At 33.6% G+C, this 26,609-nt stretch overlaps 2 protein-coding genes across 2 annotated transcripts; both read left to right on the top strand.

Moving 5' to 3' along the window:
• The first annotated feature begins 396 nt into the window (after positions 1-396).
• Positions 397-1,130, top strand: LOC121255223 (cytochrome P450 89A2-like). Its single transcript, XM_041155500.1, has 2 exons — positions 397-564; positions 738-1,130. Exons 1-2 carry the CDS (start codon positions 397-399, stop codon positions 1,128-1,130), a joined length of 561 nt encoding a protein of 186 aa, XP_041011434.1.
• Positions 1,131-21,508: 20,378 nt separating this feature from the next.
• LOC121256381 (cytochrome P450 89A2-like) lies at positions 21,509-23,128 on the top strand. Its single transcript, XM_041157159.1, has one exon. It carries the CDS (start codon positions 21,531-21,533, stop codon positions 23,064-23,066), a length of 1,536 nt encoding a protein of 511 aa, XP_041013093.1. The 5' UTR covers positions 21,509-21,530; the 3' UTR covers positions 23,067-23,128.
• The last annotated feature ends 3,481 nt before the right edge of the window (positions 23,129-26,609 follow it).

Below are 26,609 nucleotides of genomic sequence, written 5' to 3' on the forward strand. Positions count from 1 at the left end.
AAATTTGTAATATCCATATTTTTTTATATTTCCAATATATTATTATATCAAATGTAATATAATTGAGTCCTATACACACAAAATAAAAATTTATAAACCATTGTCCAGAACAGTGCCGCCTACTCGAGCCGTCCCTCGATCGTCCCTCTCAGCTCTGTTCTCAGTAATAACCGCAAGGATATTGGTGGATCTCCCTACGGCCAGACTTGGCGTGTTCTTTGTCGTAATCTCAACTCTGAAGTTCTCCACCCTGCCAGAGTGAAATCTTACTCTCTGGAATGCAAGCGGATCTCGGGAACATTGGTTAACAGCTTCAACCAGTGTTTCTTGCATGGCGATCAGCCCGTTCGTGTGTTCGATCATATCCACCATACAGTTTTTTCCTTGTTCATTCTCATGGCTTTTGGCAATGTCAATGATAGCACGATTAGAGAAGTTGAACGCATTCAAGCTGAACTTATTTTCAACTACGACCAGTTCACTGTGTTCTCCAGCTGGCCAAGGTTGGGGAAATTGCTGTTCAGAGATCGTTGGAAGAGGTACTCGAATATCTTGAAGAGTCAGGTGAAATAATCTTGCCACAAATCAGAGCTCGAAAAAAGTTAAAGCAAGAGGAAAGCAAACAATCTGAGTTGGTATCATACACCGATACCTTACTAGATATGCAAATGAATGATGATCATGATCAGGAAGCTGGCAAGTTTGAGGAAGCTGATATACTGAGTTTGTGCTCATAGTTCATCAATGCCGGCACCGACACAAGCCTAATGACGCTACAGTGGATCATGGCAAATATAGTGAAGCACCCACACATTCAAGCCAAGCTTTTTTCTAAAATCAAGGCGGTGGTGGGAGAAGGAGCCGAAGAGACTAAGGAGGAAAATGTGCAGAAGATGACATATTTGAAAGTAGTGATTCTCGAGACTCTAAGAATTCACCCGCCAAGTACCTTCTTGGTACCTAATGCAGTCTCAGAAGATTCAGAACTTCTTGGCTACAAAATCCCGAAAGATACGACAGTGAACTTCGTGATATCACTGATGGGGTGGGATCCAAAGGAGTGGGAGAATCCAATGGAGTTTAGGCCGGAGAGGTTGCTGAATCGTGAAGAAAATGGAGAACCAGATTGAGGGTCTGATGTTACAGCGTACATGATGATGTCGTTTGGTTATGGGAGGAGGATCTTTCCAGGGAAAAGATTAGCCCTGCTTAATCTGGAGTATTTTGTTTCAAATTTGGTGTGGAATTTTGAGTGGAAACCAGTGGACAGAGAAGGTGTTGATCTTTCGGATAAGGAGGAGTTCTTGATGGTGATGAAGAATCCTCTGCGAGCCCACGTATCTCCAAGAATCAAATGAAAGCTTAGGATTGCAGTCATCTAGAATAATAATAATAATAATACATGAATTTATTCATTTGTTTGTTTTGCTAATTTAGATGGTCGGCCACGCTGATCTGTTCGTGTCTGGGCTTATTAATTGCCCATTATGTTTGCTAAAGGGAAATACTTTATATACATAGGGATTATATAGAAGTAACACTACAACAAATAAAGTCTTTTGGGACAAAAAGTTCCATTCCAAAAGACTGAAATTTTGTCCCAAAATATATTTTGGGACAAAAAAAACATCCCAAGGTCGCCCCAGTAAAACTGTCTCAAAAGGTATTTTAGGACGAAAATTACAAATTTGTCCCAAAAAAAATCTTTTGAAATGAAATTTAGTTGGACCATTTGATCACAGTCGAATGGAATTTTTTTTTTGAGACGATTGAAATTCGTCTCAGAAAGTCATTCGAATGGTGGAAATAACGTTCGAACAATATGTCTGTTTGAATGGATACTTCATGGCGGGTCGATTGATACCAGTCTGTTCGACCAAATACACATGAAGAAACATTTGAAGAAACAAATTGATGATCGAACGTAAATTAAGCCGTTCGAACGTGTTTGAGACGGAAAGAATGAATTGCCTGTTCAAACTTATTTAAACGAGGGGCAACTTTTTTTTACCATTCGAACTCTAACTTGTGAGGTTCAAAAGGTTATGTCTGATGTATAATGTTCGAACATTTGATAACAGTTCGAACGGTTAGTATTTTCATGGACAATACTAATTTAAAACCAAATAGATATTTATATTTCAAAAATACATTGTAAATTGTTCAATATAAATAAAACTAATCTAATAAGTGAGAACTAAATAATAATACTAATAATGTTATCAGTACATATATAATTATTCAATATGCAAAACAATTCTAACGAAAATCAATTGTTTGAAGGTATGAATTGTTGCATAAGCATCTACATTTGAAGCTACATCTGTCTTTGTTGATCTTGCATTTGGAGTTGCATCTCTCTTTGTTGATCTTCTTGCTATTTTAATCGCATCTCTATGTTTGTTTGTTTCGTCAATTGAGCCTCTAACTCATACTGTTTTGCAATCAATTCTTCGATCCTAGAATTTACATTCTTTAACGCAATAGCAGTTGTACTTTGCGTTGATGAAGAGTCTAAAAGTTTTATATAGTAACCCAAACCCCTCAAATATATTGAACGTTGACCCAGAACTTGTGTAAAAATTTCAACATCACTTGTTGATGAATTCTGATCTAATAAAACTTCAACATGGAAGGCAACCATTTTATCCTAAACACACCATATAAAATTAATATTGACACAATAATTTAAATATATTTAATTAAAAAAAATTATAATACTTACATAATTCTCACGAGTATCGGGATGGGTCCACTTTTCATTACTATTAGTATGTGATGCAGCATATAATTTTGTCAGATCATAATTGGTGTCTAACTCTTTCTAGAAGAGACATTGTTAATTTATTTGTTTTGTTTATAATACTTCGCTCCGGCATAGAAGCTGTAAAAATTAGTAAGTGAAAATTACAAATAGGACACATAGAGAATTCATTTAATTTACCTTATATGATAGATCCTCACACATGTCGCAAAAGTTTTCCCAATTTTCAGGTCAGACATCCTGAAAAGGATGTTAGCGTGTATCTTCCTTGTTCTTGTATTTCTTGTAATGCTCGTGACACATCACCTTATACTTGCGGAATGCACGACACATCAGCTCTTCAACAGTCTTACGCTCCTCTCTTCGACCAAAATTTAGTTCGAAGTCATCCTTGAAAAAATTATATAAATAAAAATATTATTATTTAGAATATTAAATAATATTTATATAAATTTATTATTTAAATATTACGTACCAAACAACGCTTCTTCATAAGCTCTTTCACATCTTGCGAGACTTTATGCCATGAACTTGTAACCAAAGGTGCATAAGTTTGTGTAAGAGCACCCACATGCAATACAAGCCAAGCTGCTTGTTGTCCCTCGCATCCGGTATATTCATCAGAAATGTTAATCTTAATCTTACCTACTTTACGATATCTCTCCAACTTCACACCTCTAATAGTGTCTCATCTGTGATGAGATTGTACTGTTATCTCTACAAAATAATATTTAATTATTTGTCTCGTATCAATTATCAATTATCTTAATTGAAAAAATGAGTATTAGCTATTTACCTTGTTCCATAGAGTCAGTCTCTATTGGTGAGTCAGACGGAAAGCTAGGAACAAGTGGAAATGGAATGCGAACTTCCTTCCTCTTTGGTGGCAAAATTGCGAGATACTATATAATGTGAACACAAAATCGATCAATCATCTATATCAGTTTCATCTGTAGATACTTCAGATGACTCAACACTTTGATCAACTATCGGCTCAACTATTTCAGCCTCAATATTTTCGCTATCTAATTGGATCACCTCATACTAACTCAAATCCACAAATAAGTTAAAGGTAAGTTGGCTCTCTTGATATGCTTCTTGAGTAAAGGGATCATCTTCTTCATCATCTTGTCCCTCTGCCTTAGGGACAACGTCATAAATATTTCTAGGAGAAAACTTTTATATTACTTGCCATTGATTTCTTAATTGGGGATCGTCTAAATAGAATACTTGAGATGCTTGAGAAGTCAAAATAAAATGATCATCTTCATACCATTTTTTTATGTATTAATATTCAGAAAATATTCATCGTGGCATTTTCCCCTTTAAGGATTGCTTAAATCCCACCAATCACACTTCAATATATAAACCACAAACTCTCTCACATATCTCATTCCAATTATATCTACGATAACTCTATAGAAATCAACATTGTCTCCATCATGACTCCCTTCGACAAGGATACTATTATTTTGTATTTTCCTATAAAGTTTTCGATCAATTGTGTGATACCTACTTTCTCGAGAAATACATGTAGAATATTGAGCAGCACGTTTCAAGGGGCCATGTGCCAGTGCATATAGTTCGTCTGATATATCGTTCGGATTACTCACATATATATGTACAACCTACATATTAAATAAAGTATAAACATTCAACCGTTAATAATCCAGTCTATTTTAAATATGTTTGTGCAAAATCTCATATGTATTAATGTCATTACCCGTTATTCGAACCATTTCGGAAACTCCTGTTCATGTCTCTAGTCTATATTATTTACTCCCAAGTTTTTTAGCACGTTAATATGATCACTGAAATTAAAAACTACCAAGAACAAGTATATTCGTATAACTGTTTAATAAGTAAATTCAATGATTAATTAACAATTAATTTGAACTTACTTCAAGTGACTCTCTATCTTAGGGCAGTTATTTAGCATATACCACTAAACTTTCTCGAATTTCATTTCACACAAATCATAACCGCACTGAGCACCAAGTTGACGTACTTGTTGGAAAAATACAGAAAATCCGTTTCATTGTCTTGTTTGGTCAACATCAAAGTTTCTTTCCGGCCGATCAAACATTGTGTCAATGCCGTGGAAGTATTTGGAACAGAAGGTATACCAATCATCATCAATATATGTTTCTGTAATTGATCCTTCTGGGCAGACCTTATTACCCACTATGCGTTTCAACTTTATAAGAAACCGTTCAATGAGATACATCCATCTATACTGGACTGGTACTGCAAGTCAAGCCTCACGTGGCAAATGAACGGCTAAGTGAACCATGATGTCGAAGAATGACAGTGGGTAAATACTCTCCAACTTACACAATAGTATAGCAATTTATTGTTCCATATGATCCAAAACTTCTACATTCAACATTCTAGCACATAAATCTTTAAAAAATGCACCCAACTCAATTACCTCAACCCGCACATCTCTGGTAAAAACTCCACGGATACTTATAGGCAAGATACGTTGTAAAAATACATGATAATCACAGCTTTTTAGTTTAGTAATTTTCTAATCATTTGTTCGTACACACCTTGTTAGATTCGAGACATACCTGTCCAATAATTTAATCTTCTGCAACCACTCACAAAATATAGTCATTTCGTTCCTTGACAATGTATACCACCCAATTGGCATGTAAACAAACAAACCACTTTGTTGCAAATACATTTTAGGTATAATTCTCAACCACTTTAGATCTTTCCGTGAGTTTATATTATCTTTCGTTTTACCTTCAATTGATATCAACGTTCCTAACACAGACTCACATATATTTTTCTCAAGAGTAATGCTACACAACCTCCACAACCTCCACACACCACATTCTTTAATTTTTTTTAAAACTTTTTTTGAGCTTATTCTTTTTAAACTAATTCAATTCTTCTATTTATTATTCATATATTAAATATTTGATAAAAGAAAAAAATTTTAAAAATTAAAAAAAGTGTGGTGTATGGAGGTTGTGTGAATAGTAGGAGGTTGTGTAGATTTTTTCTTTTTTCAATATGCATAACATCAAGACTATGCCGCAATTTTAACATCGACAAGTAAGGGAGTTCAAAAAATATACTCTTCTTTATCCAATTCAACTCATTCTCATTTCGTTTTCTCTTCCATTGTTTTTTACCAAAATCATTACTTCCAACATCAACAAACTATGCAATAACATCTTCACCAAACAAGAATGGTGGAAGGTGCCCCTATTCAATAGTGCCATCAAATATCCTGTGATTTTCATGTCATCTATGGTTACTAGGTAACAATCAATGAAGACCCATGAAGTAAAGTTTCCTCCTATACGTAAGTCATTCATATTGGGTATGTTTGTTATAATTTAGACATAACAATTTCCCCTTAATGCTCCAACCTAACAAGTTTCTAAAAGCGGGAAAATCATTTATTGTTTATAACACCGCTACATACATCTTGAACGACTTACATGTTGATGAATCAAATGTTAAGACCCCATTCTCCCACAAATTTTTCAATTCTGCTATCAGTGACTGTCAATGTATGTCTATATCATTTCCCGGTGATCTCGGACCTGGAATGAGCAAACTCATAATGAAATATGGATATTTCATACACTTTCACGATGGTAGATTATACGCATAAGTACAAATGGCCAAGTACTATGACTAGTACTCATATTTCCAAACGGATTAAATCCATATGTTGCTAACACAAGTCGAACATTACGAGGTTTTTCAGCAAACCATGGGTGTTCCAAGTCAAATTCCTTCCAAACTTGAGAGTCGGCAGGATGTAATAAAACATTATCATTCTTGACTCAAAATGATGAGTGTCATGTCATATCCACAACCGTTGAATGTGACATAAATAACCATTGTAATCTAGGTATCAATGGAAAGTGGCATACGGCCTTCCGCAACACATTCTGCTTCTCAGTTGTCCATCTTGATTCATGGCAAATGGGACACTCATTCAATTGCTCATTCTCTCGCCAAAATAACACAATCATTCTTACATGCATTTATTACATTGTAATCGAACTCGAGTCCTCTTTTCAACTGTTCTGCTTCGTAGAAGTTGCAGGGTAAAATATTGTCTGATAGAAGTGTCTCTTTAAATAGCTCGAGCAACATATTAACAGCCTTAATAAGCATTCGGCACATGAATTTTATATGAAGCAATCTAACTGTAAATGACAACTTACTGTGCCTTCTACACCCTGGATATAACTCACGCTGTGAATCATTCCACAAGCAGGTAAAAGTGTTGTGGCACGGATCATTTGGATTTGATGAATCTGTATCACCTTCATCCATAAACATTCCCGCACCAATGTCGCCCAGCATTTGCTCCATATCCTCTTCGGGATCATCACCAACAACCTCAGAATGTACATCTTCATTGATGTCTTCTTCTTCATCCCAAAATTCGAATGACGTGGATATGGTCCTCCATGTAAGACCCAGTCGGTATAAACCTTGGTCAATAGCTTTGACAAACAGATGCTCTCTCACCAACTCTATCTTATGAGAACGCAAATTCTTGCAAAGTTGGCATGAGCATCTAATACGACCATCACTACCAATTGTACAGAATGTGAACTCCAAAAACTTCTTAACTTTTTCAGCATATACATTGTAATCCTCACCCAACCGATCTCTAACTCGCATCCAACTCTTATCCATGTATAATATCGTATTGCAAACAGCCACATGCATCAACAAATAATCAATTATCTAACATATTATGTAATTTCTTTCTTTTACTGGGTAGTTGGTCCTATCTCATTCGGGATTGTAAGATCATAATCGCCAACCTACCAACTATTATCTATCACGTCCAACAAAATTTTGGCAGCATCTCTCCATAGTTCTCCAAATATGCTCATTTGGTCATGTATACTAACGAGTAATACATCGATGCACCACCACCAAAACTGCATATCCAGAGAACAATAAGGGATGACTCTACCAAAATCATAATTTCCGATGCAACAGATATAATATGATAGTTTGCGAGAATGATCTTATAATCTTAAACTATACACTCCAAACAATTCAAGAGTTATCAATCAACCGTTCAACATGATTGAAACTCTCGAAAAGGCCTATGGTTTATTTCAATGCAAAGTAGAAAATACGATATTAAAACACAACAATAATAAAAAATACGAGAATAGAAGATACAATAATCCCCAAATCTTAATTATGTATTTTAATTATTATGTATTTTAAGTATCTATATATATCATGGGTATTTTAAGTATCCTAAATATTAAGTGTATTGTAAGTATCCTAATTATAATGTTTTTTAATATTGAGTGTATTTTAAGTATCCTTAGCATATTAAATTTTAAGTGTATTTCAACTATCCTTGCAAAATCATATTCCAAGTATTACTCAATTAGATTAATTATACATTATAGTTATTTTTAAGTATTAATTAAAATTTAATTTTATTATTTTTAAGTTAGTCCTCATAGTTTTTAATTAATTATTTTTTAAATATTAATATGAGTTTAAGTATTAATAATTCTTATGTTATTTATAATTTAATTTCATTATTTTTTAAGTTAGTTGTAAGATAGTTTTTACAACTATTATCTTTTAAGCATTAATATGAGTTTAAGTGTTAATAATTCTTATGTTTATTATTTTTAAGTTATTTACATTACAACTCATGAGCACAACTGTTCAAACATGAATATTATAGGGTTCAAACGGTCTCAACCCAGAATCCAAACACCAATCAGTTCAAACATGATACAATCTTACAAAACATTATAAACTCATATTTAGAAAACACTACAAACATACAGCATGTATACTTCGAATAGCAACATATTTTGAATTTAATCTAATAAATACCTACACAATATATATATATATAAATTATAAAACCAATAAACAACTATATTAAAGTATAGATTCTCCAATAAACACCTACACAATATATATATATATATATAAAATAGAATCAATAATAGATTTGAAAATAAAATGAAAAAGAAAGCCATACATTTAAGCAAAATAAGTGTGCAACCCTCTTTGTAGGATGATAGAATGAAGGATTGTGTGAAGAAAATGAAAGATTTTGAAGAGAAAACGGAGAAGAGAAGAAAAGAGGAGAGCAAAATGAGGGATTGACAGCGTGCGGAAATGTTTGAAGTTCTCACTTACCGTTCGAACGGAAATAATTGGCGGCTGAATATGAAATATTTTCAGCGCGCCAGTTTTCCAGCTCACAAAAATTTTCGCTGACCGTTCGAACGATTAACAATACATTTGAATGGTAGAGTCATTAATTGGCAAGATATTTTCCCACAACTGCAATAAACCGTTTGAACGATGACAAAGAACATTCGAACAGTAATACAGGAGTCATTAGTTGGTGGGATATTTTTCTACCACTGCAATAAACCGTTCAAACAATGACGAAGTACATTTGAACGGTAATCCAAGAGTAATTAATTGACGGGATATTTTTTCACCACTGCAATATACCGTTCGAACGATGACCAAATACATTCGAACAGTAATCCACAAGTCATTAATTGCCTGAATATTTTTCCACTATTGGAATAAACCGTTCAAATCGTTTTTTCATAAATTCAAACACAAATATAGCCTTCGAACGGTTTATGAATATTATTCGAACGTATCACCTTAATGTTTAAATATATTTATTTTCATCATTATACATATTAAAAAAAACTATAAGATCAAGTGTTTTAATTATATTTACTCACATATATATTAGTAATATATACTATCATATATATAGTAAGATATACTATATATCATATATATAGTATCATATATATTATACTATACTAAAGTATAAAGGAAAATATAAGATCATATGTATTAGTAATATATACTCACATTTATATTAGTAATATATACTTTCATATATATAGAAATCTATACTATGTATCATATATATAGTATCGTATATGTTATATTATACTAAAGTATAAAGGAAAATGTAAGATGATATATATTAGTAACATATACTATCATATATACAGTAATCTATACTATATATCATGTATATAGGATCATATATATTATACTATACTAAAATATAAAGGAAAATATAAGATCATATGTATTGTATTAGTAATATATACTCACATATATATAGCCTCAAATATACTAAGATCATATAATAAAGTATAGAGAAATTTATAAGATCGTATATATTAGTAATCTATACTGTATACTGTATACTATCATATATAACATATATAATTAAGTATAATGGAATATATAGTATGATATATATTAGTTAAGTATTAACTCATATCTATAGTACTATATACTATCATATATATATATATATATATATATTATCATACTTTGATAATAAAGTATTATATATATTATAATATATTATAATATTACATATATATTACAATATATATAATCTACTATAATAGTATATATATTATACTAAATTATAGTATTATAAATATAATATACTATAATATATACATTTTTACTAAATTTGAAACAAATACCGTTCTAATGGTAAATACTAACATTCGAACAATCATTTAAAACCGTTCGAATGGTTAAATATAACGTTCGAACGATTCTGCACATATAAATTATTGCAGGCAGAGCTTTCTCAAACACCATCATCCCCATTGTTTGAAAATGAGAGAAAACGTTTGAACGTCCATCAATCGCCGTCGTCTGCCGCCGTGATCACCGCCTACGTCGAACACTTTTCCTCCTAAGTGAAGGTATGTACTTTAAAAGTTATTTTACCGTTTATTTTTATGGTTTTATTTGTTTTATCTAGAAAAATTATATTTTTTTCATCAACAGTCACCGTAAAACACCAAAAATCCATCGTAAGATGTTTAGAAATGAAGAGTTGTATGTGTTTTGTCAAAGAAACCCACAAAATCGATGTATTTCATATGTTTTCATGGCCACTGAGTAGACTCAGCCATGGAATAGCTCGTTCTGTTTTCCGTTCGAACGAGTTAAACTTTCCAATCGAACACTTTTTTTGACGTTTGAAAGGAAAAAAAATCAGGAAAATCTTCCATCCAAACAGTTCAAGAATGGACTGTTTTACTTGAGCGGCAGGTAAAACTATCTGATTTTATGACTCTTCTATGGGAGGATCATTCCCCCCATCAGTATTTAATGATCGTGGCTGGGCACCAATCATAGATCAGTGAGAAGAAGGAATTGAGCTCATTTCCAATATTGATATCGTTGCTGAGTTCTATAAAAAGCTCGGTGGTGCCAGCCCAGACGATGGAGGGGCATACAGGATATGTGTCCGAGGAGCGCCTGTTATATTTTCTGTGGACAGACTTGCGACATATCTCAGTATTCCTAGGTTGGTCGATGTCTATCCGAACATGTTGTCTATAGAGTCTGATCCTTCAGATGATGCAGAGACCGCTCAGAACGAGTGATCAATTTACACAGATGAGATCGATACACTCGCTGATCATAAGGTCAGTGACCTAATTATTGGTCCAGATGCTCCAATGTACAATAGGACGAAGAGCATTTAAGAGGCAGATTTATCTTCTTTCTTCAAGATCATAAATCTGATAATCGCCAATAATATTGACTCTCGGCAGCACAAGATCGAGGTTGGCATGAATCGAGCGAAATTTATGATAAGGGTCTCTTGTGGCATTCCGATCGATCTCATGGGCAATATATTGGAGAGGATCCGATTAAAGGCTCGGTACATTACAACAGTTATATTGTCATTTGAGATCCTGATAACTCGATTTTTTCTACATTCCAGGGTCGTGCCAAAAGTTTCCGAGCATGCACGGGAGCCAATGAGACTGATTAACAACACCACCCTGTCACGAAGCACAGGACACTAAAGACTTCATTTTTGTGGACCTGTTCCTGACAGTGCGGATATTCGGAGAGATGCACAGCCGGGAGATTCTAGAGTATAGGCTGGTGAGGCATCTATACAAGTCGAGGCATCACATACATCTACTCGTGAGGAGATGGCCAACATACTGCGTGCTGAGATTGTCATACACACATCAGCGGTGATTGATACAGTGCATACTATAATGTTTGAGTTGCATACAAAAATTACTAATAGCGTATCTGAGTTACGTACAGAAATTAATGCTAGCTTCTCTGAGTTACGTACAAACATTAATGCGCATCTCTGAGTTACATATAGAGATTAATGCAAGTAATGCAACTCAGGTTACGCTCAGTACTCAACTGACACAGGTAGAGAGACAATTAGCTGCAGTCAAGGATGTGTGTAGAGACCTCACATCATAGTAGTTTCTATTTTTTACTTTTTTATTTTTTTTGTTATAGTTATGGATAGTATATATAGTGTTTTAATAAATTTTTTTAGTTATAAATTAAATATTTTGTCTTTTTTGGTATAATTGTAACACCCCGTAAATTAGTAAATTTTTAATGAAGTATTTTTATTTATTTATTCAAAATTTATTCTCTTATTTTATAATTATCGGATATTTTAAATGGGTTATTTTATGATCTTTAAATTGTGGGAATTAAATTGTTATGTTTTCTTAATATTTATTTATTGTTATACATTTAAATTGTTCTTCTTTAAAATTAATTGATTGTGAAATTTAATTATTTTATTTTCATTGTATCATTACGTTTAAATTATTTTAATTGATTTGCTGTTTTAAAATCATTTCCGTTGGATCATTTTCATGACTCAAGATGTGAGGACTGGACCTCATTTCTTTCACTCCATTTTCTCTTTCTTCTTTTTTCTTTCTTTCTTTTCTTCTTTTCCTTTCTTTTTTTTCTTTTTCCCCTGTTTTTCCCCCTCCCCGCGCGACCCAGCTCCCTCTCTCTCCCTCTCTCCCCGTGCGTCCGTCACCTTCACCCAGACCGCTGCCGTCGCGCCGCCGTGTGCGACACCGCCCGGCCGACCAGCTCCCCCTCCCTCCGGCGACCTCACCCCCCAAATCCCAGCCCCTACCTCGCCGCCGATAGCCCGCACGCACCCCACGAAGCCACGGCATTCTTTGCCCCGTTGCGCCGCCGTCGCGCCACCTCCGGCCACCATTTCTTCACTACTTCATCCCTGACCTTCTAGCAACCCAATGGACCCAACCCCAGCTCCGATCCGTCACCGGTGAAGCCCCACCAAGCCCATTTCTGATTTGTGCATCTTTGGCCTAAAACCACCCCTTGCGCCGCCACCCACGGCAAACCACCACCACCATTGGCTTCACCGACCTCTCTAGGCCCTACCCTATCGATTTTGGGTCTTAGTTTGTCCCCGTTGAAAAGTGGGTATTTGAGACCCACGGCCACAGTGTATTTTACACTGTGTTGTTGCTGAGTTGCTACCTTTTGCAACTCCGTGATCCTCCAGAAATCATATTATAGCGCTGTAAGTATTTTCCTTAAAAAACTTTCGTGATTTAAATATATTTTTGCACTAACATATATTATCTGTGAATTGGTTTGTTTTGCCGGACTAAGTCCGAGGAGTTTCGGGGGTCGGATGGATTGTGGACGAAGTTGTTGTGTGTTTGTTTGCATTGTAAATTGTGGTTGTTGGTTGTTGTTTATGGCTTGTTCATGTACATTGCATATTGCACGCATGATCATGTTTGTAAAGAAAATTAGGTTTTTGCATTATTGCATTCATGTTCATGTGTTTATTGAAAATTGGATTCTCATGTGAGTAAAAGGAAAAGAGACTGTAGGGATGGTGGTAAGCAGGGACGGTGGTAGAGTCCCGCCTGCGATTCTCGCCTACGGTGCACGCGATAGGGATGGTGGTAAGCAGGGATGGTGGTTGTGTCCCACCTGCGATTCCCGCCTACGGTGCACGCGGTAGGGATGGTGGTAAGCAGGGACGGTGGTAGAGTCCCGCCTACGATTCCCGCCTACGGTGCACGCGATAGGGATGGTGGTTGTGTCCCGCCTGCGATTCCCGCCTACGGTGCACGCGGTAGGGATGGTGGTAGAGTCCCGCCTGTGATTCCCGCCTACAGTGCTCGGTTAAGTATTCATTGTGTGGAAAGGAACTATAGGGATGGTGGTAAGCAGGGATGGTGGTAGAATCCCGCCTGCGATTCCCGCCTACGGTGCACGCGATAGGGATGGTGGTTGTGTCCCGCCTGTGATTCCCGCCTACGGTGCACGCGGTAAGGATGGTGGTAAGCAGGGACGGTGGTAGAGTCCCGCCTGCGATTCCCGCCTACAGTGTCCAATAAATGGGTTGTTTTGTGTGAATCATTTTCTGAGAAAATGACAAACTATATTTTTGGGCCAAAATGGGATTTTTGGTGTGTGTTGGAAATAATAATCTTTCTGAAAAAAATGGTATTTTTTGACTAAATGTATTTTGTCATATTGTTGGTTGTATTAATGTATTTTTATCCCGAGAGTTGTTTGGTTTATACTTACCTGTGGTACCATTTTATGGTATCGCAGATTTTGATGCAGATGATGATGACGAGCCTTAGCTTGGCTCCGTTGGTGGAGTGATTTGAGATTGCTCCTGTTTAGCGAGTTATGTTTTTATCAATTTATATATTGTCTTTGTAATATATTTGGGATGACTGTATAACTCTTTAAAGATAAATTGTGTTAAATATTTGTATTTAAAATTCTGGTACTTAGTTGACTATTATAATATCCGCTGCGAATTTTTATTATGCACATTTGCATGTTGCACACACACTTGAGCACATTTCGTTGGGATGCGTGACCGTATTGTCATCATCCCGACGTCACGATTCCCGTTCTTTTGTACGTGGGAGTCGGGGCGTCACAATAATTATTGATTTATATTATGTGATGTGTGGCTAATAATATTTATTTAACTAAAAATATTATTTAACATAAAAGAAATCATTAAAATATTTTTCAATTAATTACATAACATTAATTTATGAATACGTATATTTGATATATATGTATATATATATATTTTTTTTTTATATTTTGAGTTACGTATCGAGATTAATATTTTATATTCAAATGTACAAATGTGGTGTTTGAATATGTTTGAACTAAATATGTTCCGTTCGAACGGTTTAGAAACCTTCCCGCTAGGTTTTGCCACAAAATATTTTCCGTTCGAATAACAGAATTTATTGTTCGAACAGTTTTCAACTTTCCCGACATAATAAATTACTTTCCCGCCAAGATTTTATTGTCCATTTGAATGGAAATTTTTTTTAAGATGATTTAATTCATCATAGAAAATATTGTTCGAACGGATATTTATCCTGTCGAATGGTTCTGTAAAGCCATCAATTTTTTGTGACGAAATTTAAATTTCGTCTCAAAAAATTACTTTTAGGGATGAAATTTAGTTCGTCCCTAAAACTCAAATTTGTTGTAGTGTAAACTCATAAATTAACGTGGCTTGACGTGATACGACAAATTGTTAAGTTACTTTTATTGTGAAGTAGTTCTAACGGATCTCATAAAACCATATCAATTTGTGAGTTTATTTTTATATAATCTTTTTGTATGTGTAGCAGTTATCTTGATAAATTATTGTTTCTACATTCTATGCAGAGTACGCATGGTACAATTTTATCAGCATGCCCAATGCATGCTTGGCATGATTCCAAGAGCAATGTTAATGAATGATCTGAATATTCCCATAATCTACGGCTTTAGAATATAAATAACATTATCAGTTCAATAATAGCATCATCTAGCTAGGACACATGTATTATTTTTTAAAAACAATATTATATCATATATAGCAAATTAAATCAGCAAATGTTGTTTGGAATTATGGTATTTTAAAGCTAGAGTCAGAGGAATTAATGTGCTTCTTTAAGCTAATTGCAAGTAGAGTCAGAGGCTCCAAAGATGAGCAACGTCTCTGCAAACTATCCACCTTCATAGCTTCTACAATTACATTGCACATAAAGCTGATCGTTAAGAAATGGACTCCTGAAAGAGTAACTCATTCAGTGAAAACAATTATAGATAACGAGCATCGTCAAAGCCAGCAACTTTGGCTTCTTCGACCCAGGAACATGCATTGCATCATCCTCCAATATTACCCGCTCATAGCCTTTCTTCTCCACTATATTTCTCCTTGAAGTTTCCATCCCATGTGACAACATATTTCTAGTTTTATCGAGAAAATACAATTACTAAAAAAGCTAACAAAAGCAACAAAGCTTCAAGTTTCGCCCAAAAAACAAATGTTTGATATTTTGAGAAATTTTGGATCTGGGTAGTGTATGATAGATCTGATTGATCAATCAAGGAAAGATCTAAATTAAAATTTTATGTAATAGTGAAGACGAAGAATATTTCAGAAGATGAGAAGAAGATGCGAATTGACCAGTAGATGAGAAGTCCCTATCTTCGTGTTTCGTCTGAATCTGTTCCATGGGTATACAAAAGGGAGTGCTGCATCATTACAGATGACAAGAAGATGAAAAAAAAAAAGTCAAAACAGAAAATGAGAAGATAAAGATGACATCAATCTCCGTGAGTTTTTGAAACTTGCTGCATTTCACCAAGCCGAATTCAACAAAACAATCCGTTCTATTTTTACATGTGAATGGACATATACACGGGAGTTCCCAACCCAAGTGCGAGTAGAGTTTTTCCGAGAAGAAAGAGTTGGAAACTTGAAACTCAAGAATATCCCGCTGTTCCCATTTCCGAACCCACGGTCAACATTCGTGACGATTGTTTTTCTTAATTTTTTTTTTTAATTCCTGTTTGTTTACATTTTCTTTTGCCATCTTCCCAATAAAATTAGAATTAAATATTTGGTACTTTTTTTTTCTTTTTTTTTTTTGCTGTATTTTTACGTCTTCTCACTACTATTCACAATATATCTCATTATTATTCACAACTCATTTTAACTCATCTTTAAATCCAAACAAAATCGTCTGTTACGTATTTTGAAACTCAATTACTCTCAATTGTCATTTTTCTAATATTCGTCTCTTCTAATAGTCATATCTCTAGGGGCGGGGTCTACACCCCCCGCTGGATCTCCCCATCTCCAGCTAGGCATTCTAAGTTTTTTTTTTTAATATCATTTTTAAGTACTTTTAAATATATTTTTTTAAAAAAATTCACAATATTATTAATAACATTTTCTTAATCGCTATGCAAAAATAAAATAAATAAAAAAATGGGAGTGATAGCTGCCAGCTAGATCCCCCAGCAGGATACCTAACTTTTTCCTATATCTAATATTTTTATAACTTTCATATTAAAATAAATGAATAAAATATTTAGAATCAGTTTAGATTGAAAGATACTCATTACTATTTATTATTATTTATAAATTTTAACTCACAAATCTATAATTATTATTTACAAATTATTTTAACTCATCTTATTTCATTTCTAAATCTAAACATGTCTTAATTTTCACCTCTTATAGCAATAAAGAGACGGATGCAAGATGATTTTACCCATTTAGTTTTTCAAAATTTATTTTTTCAAAAGTATAATATAGGAAGCTAAAAATAAAAGCCGGATAGGAATGGTTTTAAAGATGACAACTCAAGCAAATTTTCTTGCACGTCTTGTCATATTTTTTTTTTGGTACGTGCCATTAATGTTCCGTCTCTTGCCGCCACCTACATTTTTTTCATTTCTCACATATGTAAAGCTTTGACTATCTCATTGTATGTGCCATTCGCTTATTTCAGAGTTACACAATGCAGTCATCGCTTATCTTTTTCTCCCACATAAGAAGCTTTAAAAAAAGACAATGTCATGGTCATGAGAAAGGTGATGCGTTGTGCTGATAATGTATATTAATGTATTTTAATTTTTTTAAACATTTTTTTAATCTCATATTACAAAAAAAAATCACAAATTTATTAAAAAACAAAAAACTTTCTTAATTATTAACTAAAAATAAATAAAAAAAATAGAGAATCGGTAGCTTCTCTCGATAGCTCCTTTTTTTCTTTAAAAAATCGTTGGAACTAATTTTAAAAATATTTTAAGTGCACGCTTATCAAATGATAAACAACTTTTTGATAACAAAATTCAATTCAAAGCTTAATTTACTATAATAATAAAAACTCTATTTCCTATGGCGATTGCAAATAAATACTGATAAGTTATACGATCTTTCTCACATGTAGGATCAAAAACTTTATTAATAAGCTGACCTATCAAATACTTTATTAATAAGATTGTAAAATCAAGATCCAAACTCAAGACTTCTTATTTAATACCTATAAAATCATCACATGAGCTTACACAACAAATCTAAATTGATTAAATATAATAAATTTAATTAGTTAAGAAAAGAGATCCATGTGTTATGGGGTTACACAAACTTCACAATCCGTTTTGTTGACTGCATGCAACCAAATCTCGTAGGTATGATTCTTTACAAAAGCTTCACTTTTCCTCCCCTTTCGTTTTCATTGAATATTTGATTGTCCTGCATTAATATTTTAATTGTTATGAGGTAATTGTTGGGTCCACATGCACTGATCTCTTTTGCACTTTTTATACTCCAACTATTATTTTAGACCATAATATTTGTACTCAAAACTATTTATTTTAGACCATTTTATATGTACTCAAACTATACCATTAAACTCAACTACAACAACAACACATAAAGGTAACTGCATTCAGCAGTAAGCAAATTAGTACATGGCCATCAACAAAATTAATACTCAAGAACTTTTTTTTTTTTTAGGGCAACTCAAGACCATATTTATATAGCAACGAATGGTGATCAAGACCATGTAACTTATATACTCAAGACTCAGACCATATAACTTATATTCATTTTGACAGAAAATAATTATTTTTTATTAAAATAAATCTGTTTTTGTTACAAATAGTCGTTATTGTCATAAATAATCAATCAAAAATACTTGTTTTTCTTATTTATTTCTCTCCTATTTAATGTATTAATAATACGAGGGAACTTCAATCTCACCTTAGCATTTTCACAAATTATTATTAAAGAAATAAGTTATTGTTTTTATTAAAATATACTAGTGATTTATTCGATGAATAAATAAGATTCAGGCAAAACGAAAAGTTTGAATGATATGATCATGTGTGCGTGGGTTGTACGTCGACTTTTGTAAGTAAGTATATATTATTGTTCTTAATTTCTTATATATATATATATATATTTTCCCTATCAGAAGGGTTTAAATATTGCTGATTTTTTATACTTAGGATCGGGTTAACTTATATTCGACCGAAAAAAAATTAAGGTTTTTTTTTAATAATGTCGCTATATATTACATGCTATATTTTTTACTATAGAAAATCATACGTGATTGGTTAAAAGCAAAAGGCTAGTGGGATTTACTCTACTTATTATAAGTTCACAAACGAAAATGTCTGATCTCTCTAATTGGTTCAAGTACTAGTATTTATAATCTTTCCTATATCTGTTATTATGATATGATAATAATTAGATTATAAAATTACTATTTTTATTATTAAGTAAATTTAACAAATTGTATGAATCTATATCACGTTTTTAATAATTATTGAATAAATAGACGTCTCATCCTTTGCTTGATCATTCAATTATGCGTATCAAATTTAGTTCATAAAGATATAAATACAATATTAAATATTATAAAAAATTCTAATTGAATCCTCTAGTTTGATTAAAAAAAAAAACTCAAAAGAAAGATGTGTGGAGTAATGGGGACATTCAAAGAAAACGCAAAGATAGAACGAGAGTCGGCAACCAACCCGTTTTGACAACGCATGCCCATTTTATATGTACAGCCGAAACTGAATACTTATCACAAGAAACGGATGGCAAGTTGAAGTTCACAGACAACAACACGTACACCAATTATAATCTTGGTGGACTGATGTATCTACTCGTCCTTCAGCAGTGCAACACTTACCGAGGTTGTCGGGATAACAATATTTTTTTTTTTAATTTATATCTTCAAATATTTTTAAAAAAATTTATAATATTATTAAAAAATATTTTTTTAATTATTAAATAAAAAAAATTACCGAGCACAATATCGGAGACGGTCAGTCAAATCGAAGCACTGCATATATATGTTCTTGATTCAAATTAATGTCGTTAGGGAGGTAAAGACGACGACCAAAAAAGAAAAGGAAAAAGGGAAAAAAAATGGGGTTCGGTCCCTTTTCGTATCCGTCATTAGTCTGGAAAATTGGTTGAAAATGAGTCCCATTTTGTTCACACACGAGGGTGAACAAAGTTGGGTTTTAATGTTTGGAACACTGATTAATTCAAACCGAATCGGAATTTTATATATATATTATATATCATTTTTTTATATTATATTGTATATATTTTACGTTAAATCACTCATTATTAATAGATCATAAAATGAGAAATATGAGTTAATTATTTGTTAAAATTTTGTTAAAGTATAATTTTGTTTATCCATAAAACTGGATAACACTAAAATTAAAAATATTTGAAGTTTCGATTTTGGTGATGAATTGATTCGCTATCAATTCTTAAATTTCTAAAACAGATATATATACACATTCGGTTTTAAAAAATATATAAAATTGAATCGATTACATTCCTAAATAGTGTCCTAATTTATCTCTCTCTCATTTCCATTGTTTATATATTAGGATAATAATTATATTACTCTTTATTTTCATTTTTAATCATATAGATTAATTTAATAATATTACTCTATTTTCATTTTTAATCATATTGATTAGTTTAGTATATTTTAAATAACTTGGTGAATCAATCACCTCTCATTTCCGTACGTTGTCTAAAGTCAATATATTTTTACTAGGTCTAATCCAGAAAAATAAAAAATAAAAATAAAAAATAGTACCGGTCACACCTAGTGGAAAGGTTAATTGGAAGGCTCGCATGAAGCTTCCGGATTATTACAAAAGTCGAATGAAATCATAGAGCATTTATATATCTTTTTTTTTAAATGGGAGCATTTATATATCTATGTTCAAATACAGATAAATAAATAGTATGGTTCAAAGTCTTCAACTAAAGACAAATATTTTTGCTCCTCCTTTTTTTTTTTTTTTTTTTTTTTGATATGTTAATGTCTATATGAAGATAATATATAGAAGAGTGTATTATTTATATTGAAGATTATACTATAAAAAAAATTACTTATTTATGACAAGTGATTTTTCAACAAAATGAATTTATTTTCATTATAAATAGATATGACTCTTTACTATAATAAATTGTTTATTTGCTGTAAGTTATTTCTTATCAAAATGACTAATTTTTTTTTCTTTATCAAAATGAGTATATTCTCATAAAAAATAATCATTTTTTTTGTAAATAATTTATCACAAATATTTAATTTTTTTACCACCTTATATGAATCATTCTCAGTATTATTAATTTTGATAATTATACCCTCTCAGACTTCCAAAAAAATCAGAATTTACCGCCTTCATATAAAACTTGAGATAAATACGTACCCTTGATAAACAAATTATCTCAAAATCCAAAAGCCCAAAAATTAAAATACAAAATATAAAAATGTGAAAAAGTAAAAAATACTAAAAACATGAAATCAAAATAATTATTCTACATAAGCATGCATATATAATTTCTTTATATTGAGAAAGTTTTTTAGAGATATATATATATTATAAATTTTGTAAAAGTTGTTTTAATTTTCTATTTAATGGTTGATAGAGAGTCGTGTATGAGAAAAGTCATGTGGTCCCACACCCATTTGGGGGGTGTGGTTACCATTTGGCATTAACTCCTTATAAATGACACTAGGAGTAGCAATAGAAGAGGGCCGAGCTGTGCTGTGTGCAAGTGACACTAAACATGGATGTCTGGTTCATCATCCTCATCTCTCTTTCTCTCTGTTTTTGCATCAAATTTCTCTTACATCTCCTCTCCAATTCCACCAAAACAGGAAAACTCCCACCAGGACCCTCACCTCTTCCTTTCATCGGAAACCTTCATTTGCTTCCCAAAACCACGGTCGACCTCAGATCTTTCCTCCGTAGCCTCTCCCTCAAGTATGGCCCCGTCACTACTCTCCATATCGGCTCTGAACCCGTCGTTTTCGTCACCTCCTACTTGGCCGCCCATGAAGCCCTTGTCCGGAACAGTGCCGCCTTCTCGAGCCGTCCCTCGATCGTCCCTCTAAGCTCCGTTCTCAGTAATAACCGCAAGGATATTGGTGGATCTCCCTACGGCCAGACTTGGCGTGTTCTTCGTCGTAATCTCAACTCTGAAGTTCTCCACCCTGCCAGAGTGAAATCTTACTCTCTGGAACGCAAGCGGATCTTGGGAACATTGGTTAACAGCTTCAACCAGTGTTTCTTGCATGGCGATCAGCCCGTTCGTGTGTTCGATCATATCCACCATGCGGTTTTTTCCTTGTTCATTCTCATGGCTTTTGGCGATGTCAATGATAGCACGATTGGAGAAGTTGAACGCATTCAAGCTGAACTTATTTTCAACTACGACCAGTTCACTGTCTTCTGCAGCTGGCCAAGGTTGGGGAAGTTTCTGTTCAGAGATCGTTGGAAGAGGTACTCGAATATCTTGAAGAGTCAGGCTGAAATAATCTTGCCTCTAATCAGAGCTCGAAAGAAGTTAAAGCAAGAGGAAAGCAAACAATCCGAGTTGGTATCATACACAGATACCTTACTGGATATGCAAATGAATGATGATCATGATCAGGAAGCTGGCAAGCTTGAGGAAGCCGATATGCTGAGTTTATGCTCAGAGTTCATCAATGCCGGCGCCGACACAAGCCTAACGACGCTGCAGTGGATCATGGCAAATATAGTGAAGCACCCACACATTCAAGCCAAGCTTTTTGCTGAAATCAAGGCGGTGGTGGGAGAAGGAGCCGAAGAGATTAAGGAGGAAGATGTGCAGAAGATGACATATTTGAAAGCAGTGATTCTCGAGACTCTAAGAATTCACCCTCCAAGTACCTTCTTGGTACCGCATGCAGTCTCAGAAGATGCAGAACTTCTTGGCTACAGAATCCCGAAAGATACGACAGTGAACTTCGTGATATCACTGATGGGGCGGGATCCAAAGGAGTGGGAGAATCCAATGGAGTTTAGGCCGGAGAGGTTGCTGAATCGTGGAGAAAATGGAGAACCAGATCGAGTGTCTGATGTTACAGCGTACAAGATGATGCCGTTTGGTTCAGGGAGGAGGATCTGTCCGGGGAAAAGATTAGCCCTGCTTAATCTGGAGTATTTTGTTTCAAATTTGGTGTGGAATTTTGAGTGGAAACCAGTGGGCGGAGAAGGTGTTGATCTTTCGGATAAGGAGGAGTTCTTGATGGTGATGAAGAATCCTCTGCGAGCCCACGTATCTCCAAGAATCAAATGAAAGCTTAGGACTGTAGCCATCTAGAATAATAATAATAATAATAATACATGAATAATGCCTATTAATTCGTTTGTTTTGCTAATTTAGATGGTCGGCCACGCTGATGATCTTTTCGTGTATGGCTTTATTAATCGCCATTATGTTTGCTAAAGGGAAATATTTTAAATAAGATTATATAAAAGTAAATTCAGAAATTAATGTTGACGAGTTATTTTTATTATAAAATAGATCTAACAGATTACATAAAATCACTTCAATTTGTGAATATATTTTTATATAATATTTTACGTGTGCATCAGTTCTCTTGATAAATGATTGTTTCAACATTCTATGCAGAGTACGCATGGTACAATTTTTTCAGCTTGCCCAATGTGGCATGATTCCGAGAGCAGTGTTAATGAATGATCTGAATATTCCCATAATCTACGGCTTTAGAATATAAATAACATGATCCAGCTAGGACACATATATGTATTATTTTTTTAATGCAATATTATATCATATATAGCAAATTAAATCAGCTAATGAAGTGAAATCCTCAAGAATTGTGCATGTATTCGTACGTACGTTAACATCACACACATATATGTAGAATCAGGCCAAGATGCAGATAGCATATGATTCTCTCTTGTCATTGGTTTGTTTATCATTATCATTCCCAAGTATTGATAATTGTATCTAGTTCTTGATAACTCTATAGATCAACCAAGGGAGTAGTACTTTTTGGTTAGGAGCTGGTTTAAATTAATTTAGTTTTATACCTTCCAATTAACCATGTGTTGCTACCTAGCTGTGGGCCTTTCATCATTTTTTTTTAAAAATAAACTTGACAAGACATGTTTAATGCTAAAACCCCACCCAAAAAACTACTAGTATTAATTAATTGGAAAATGCAAGACACCCCGCTTTTTGGTCCGTTTTCTCTTCTCGTTTGACGTGGTTCCTCCACATTGCACTGCTTTTTACTTTTTTTTTCAGCTCGCGTAAAACACATCCCCCCGAGCTTGGTCTCCTTCTCCCCAACCCAATTGCCCATCAACATTGACATCGACATCGACCTCGGCCCCAACCCCATGAGTTTGTCTCCCCACCCCTCCATCTCCAAAGGAATCTTCGATCAGCACGACATATAGATTTTTTTTATTTTTTTTTTTATTTTACCTCAGTTTCCCCTGCCCCAGCCAACAATAAGGGAAAAAAATGCATCCCCTGCTCCCCAAACCTCCGAAAGCACCCTTTTCAGATTAATAACAGGGGAAAAACCAGGGTCGACAAGTGCAGGCTATAACAACTAAAATTGCACGAGTTTAAACTTCTTTATACCAGAGCCAACAAACCATAACACAAGAATCCACAACAAAGAGTGGCCCTAAATTCAAAGACAAAAGGAAAAGAAAAGAGTCCTGAAGAGCGGCCTGTGGAAAAACCAAAATAAAACAAAACAACACAAGACAAAACTGGCCAGTAAGAAAAGTTCCCATTAACGACACATTAACCTTAACAACAAGGAAAAGAAATGAACCTTTGAACAATAAGAGAGTTAAAAAAGAAAGAAAAAAAGCAAAGTTGACGGCTTGGAGGGAAAGCAAGGCCCAAAGAAAAATTCTTTTAACTCTCGACAGAGCCTTGAAAACAGAGATTCTTTTATCCTTCAGTCACTTTTAACATTTTCACATCTTTATTGGTTGACTGTTAAGATGTTTTAGGTTTATTACTTTTATCTTTTATGTTTTACAGGTTATGTCTACACCATTTTTATACTTTTTTTCCTGCATGCTTTTTCTCTTTACAGATTGTCAGATTTGTCTCTGAATGCTTTTTCATTGTCAGATTGTGATACTTTTGAGATTTCTTGTGAGCTGACCGGTTATGTCTTCACCATTTTTATGCTTTGTCACTGCTATCTACGAATGGTTTCTTTCTTCTGCAAGTTGTTAGATTTCTGCTGCAATGCAGTTGGCGTCTGTATGATGCGTTTTCACTTCTGCAGGTTGCATGCGTATAGAGGCAATTGTCTTTTCCATCTTTAAATTTTGAAAAAAAATGATATAAAAAAAAAAGGATGCTTGATACAGGAGAAGGAAAAATAAATCATAAAAAACAGAAAACACATAAAACATTAAAAAAGTTGTGAAAAAAAATCAATCAAAGTCTAAAAACATTATAACAAAACACGGAAAAAAAAAAAATTCATCTGTTCTGCCAGTGCATGAAAGGGTGCTAGCTATAGGAGAAGGAAAAATAAATCATAAAAAACCAATAAGAAAACACATAAAACATTAAAAAAGTTGTAAACAAAAATCAATCAAAATCTAAAAACGTTATAACAAAACACAGAAAAAAAAAAGCTTCATCTATTCTGCCAGTTCATACAGTTTTCTACAAAATATTCTTAATCAGTGTATGAAAAAACTTCATCGTTACTGAAAAAAAAAATCGAATCCATCTATTCTGCCAGTTCATGCACTTTCCTACAAAATAAAATAAAATACATGTCAGAGATATTTTTAAGTAGAATACATCTAAGTGGATAAAAGAAACAGTACAAAAAAGCCTTACTCCATTAATGAACACAAAAAAAAAAACATATGCATGCATGGTTTGAGGAGTTTTTTTTCCATATTTGGTTTAGGAGTTTTTGAGTTTTTCTTTTCTCATATCTGGCTTGGTTGGTTTTGCTGTTTTTGATATGTGAGATGGGTCGCCTGGTAGGAGAGGGGACATTGCCCTTTAAAAGATAATGGGTTTTGACAGGAGAAACCTAGCCACCAGACATCTATACAGCCTGATATTTTCATAGGTGAAACCAAACCACCTGATATTCCGAAATTGAGGATCAAGCAATTGTCTAAGGTGTTCATCTTTGGCAGTGTTCAACCTTTTTTGTGTTTTTGATTTCTTATCTATTGTCTTCTCTTCCAATTTTTTTCTTTTACTGGTTTTGATGTTTACTGTTGATTTCTTTTCAGCTGCTTTCCCAGTTGTCTAAGGTGTTCTTGGCTGGAGCTGGAGATTTCTAAAGCTAGAACTTTCTGGCCTTTGATCATTGTGAGTGCATAGTTATTTAGTGTAGTGTTTTCTAATGGTGAATGTAGTGCTTTTTCTGTTTTCTTTTTCCTATAAACCTCAACATATGTTTATATATTTGAAGATAAAATCCTCAGCAGATGTTCATATCTATTTCCTTTTCTTTGTTTATTGTGTCTCCAGATTTATTTTTTTTTTCTTTTTTTTTTTGTTTCATCTTGACTTTGTTTTTTCTTTTGTAAATATGTATTTGAAGAGATGGTGTGCATATATCACATATTATCTTCACAAAAAAAATAAGGGTATACTAACAGCCAAACATGTGAGAATCCCAGAAACACCAACTTGATTTTATGAAATGAAAGTTCCACACCCTCAACCATTCTGTTATTCCTTTCCTTTCAAAGCAAAAATAAATATCATTGGGCATCTATTTGCCATTCTACTCAATTGATAAAACAAATATTAGTGAATTCCACTCTCAATCTACATTAAAGCCATAGCAATAATCTGAAA

This window comes from Juglans microcarpa x Juglans regia, chromosome 3D (assembly GCF_004785595.1).
Source record: "Juglans microcarpa x Juglans regia isolate MS1-56 chromosome 3D, Jm3101_v1.0, whole genome shotgun sequence".
Taxonomy (NCBI): Eukaryota; Viridiplantae; Streptophyta; class Magnoliopsida; order Fagales; family Juglandaceae; genus Juglans; species Juglans microcarpa x Juglans regia.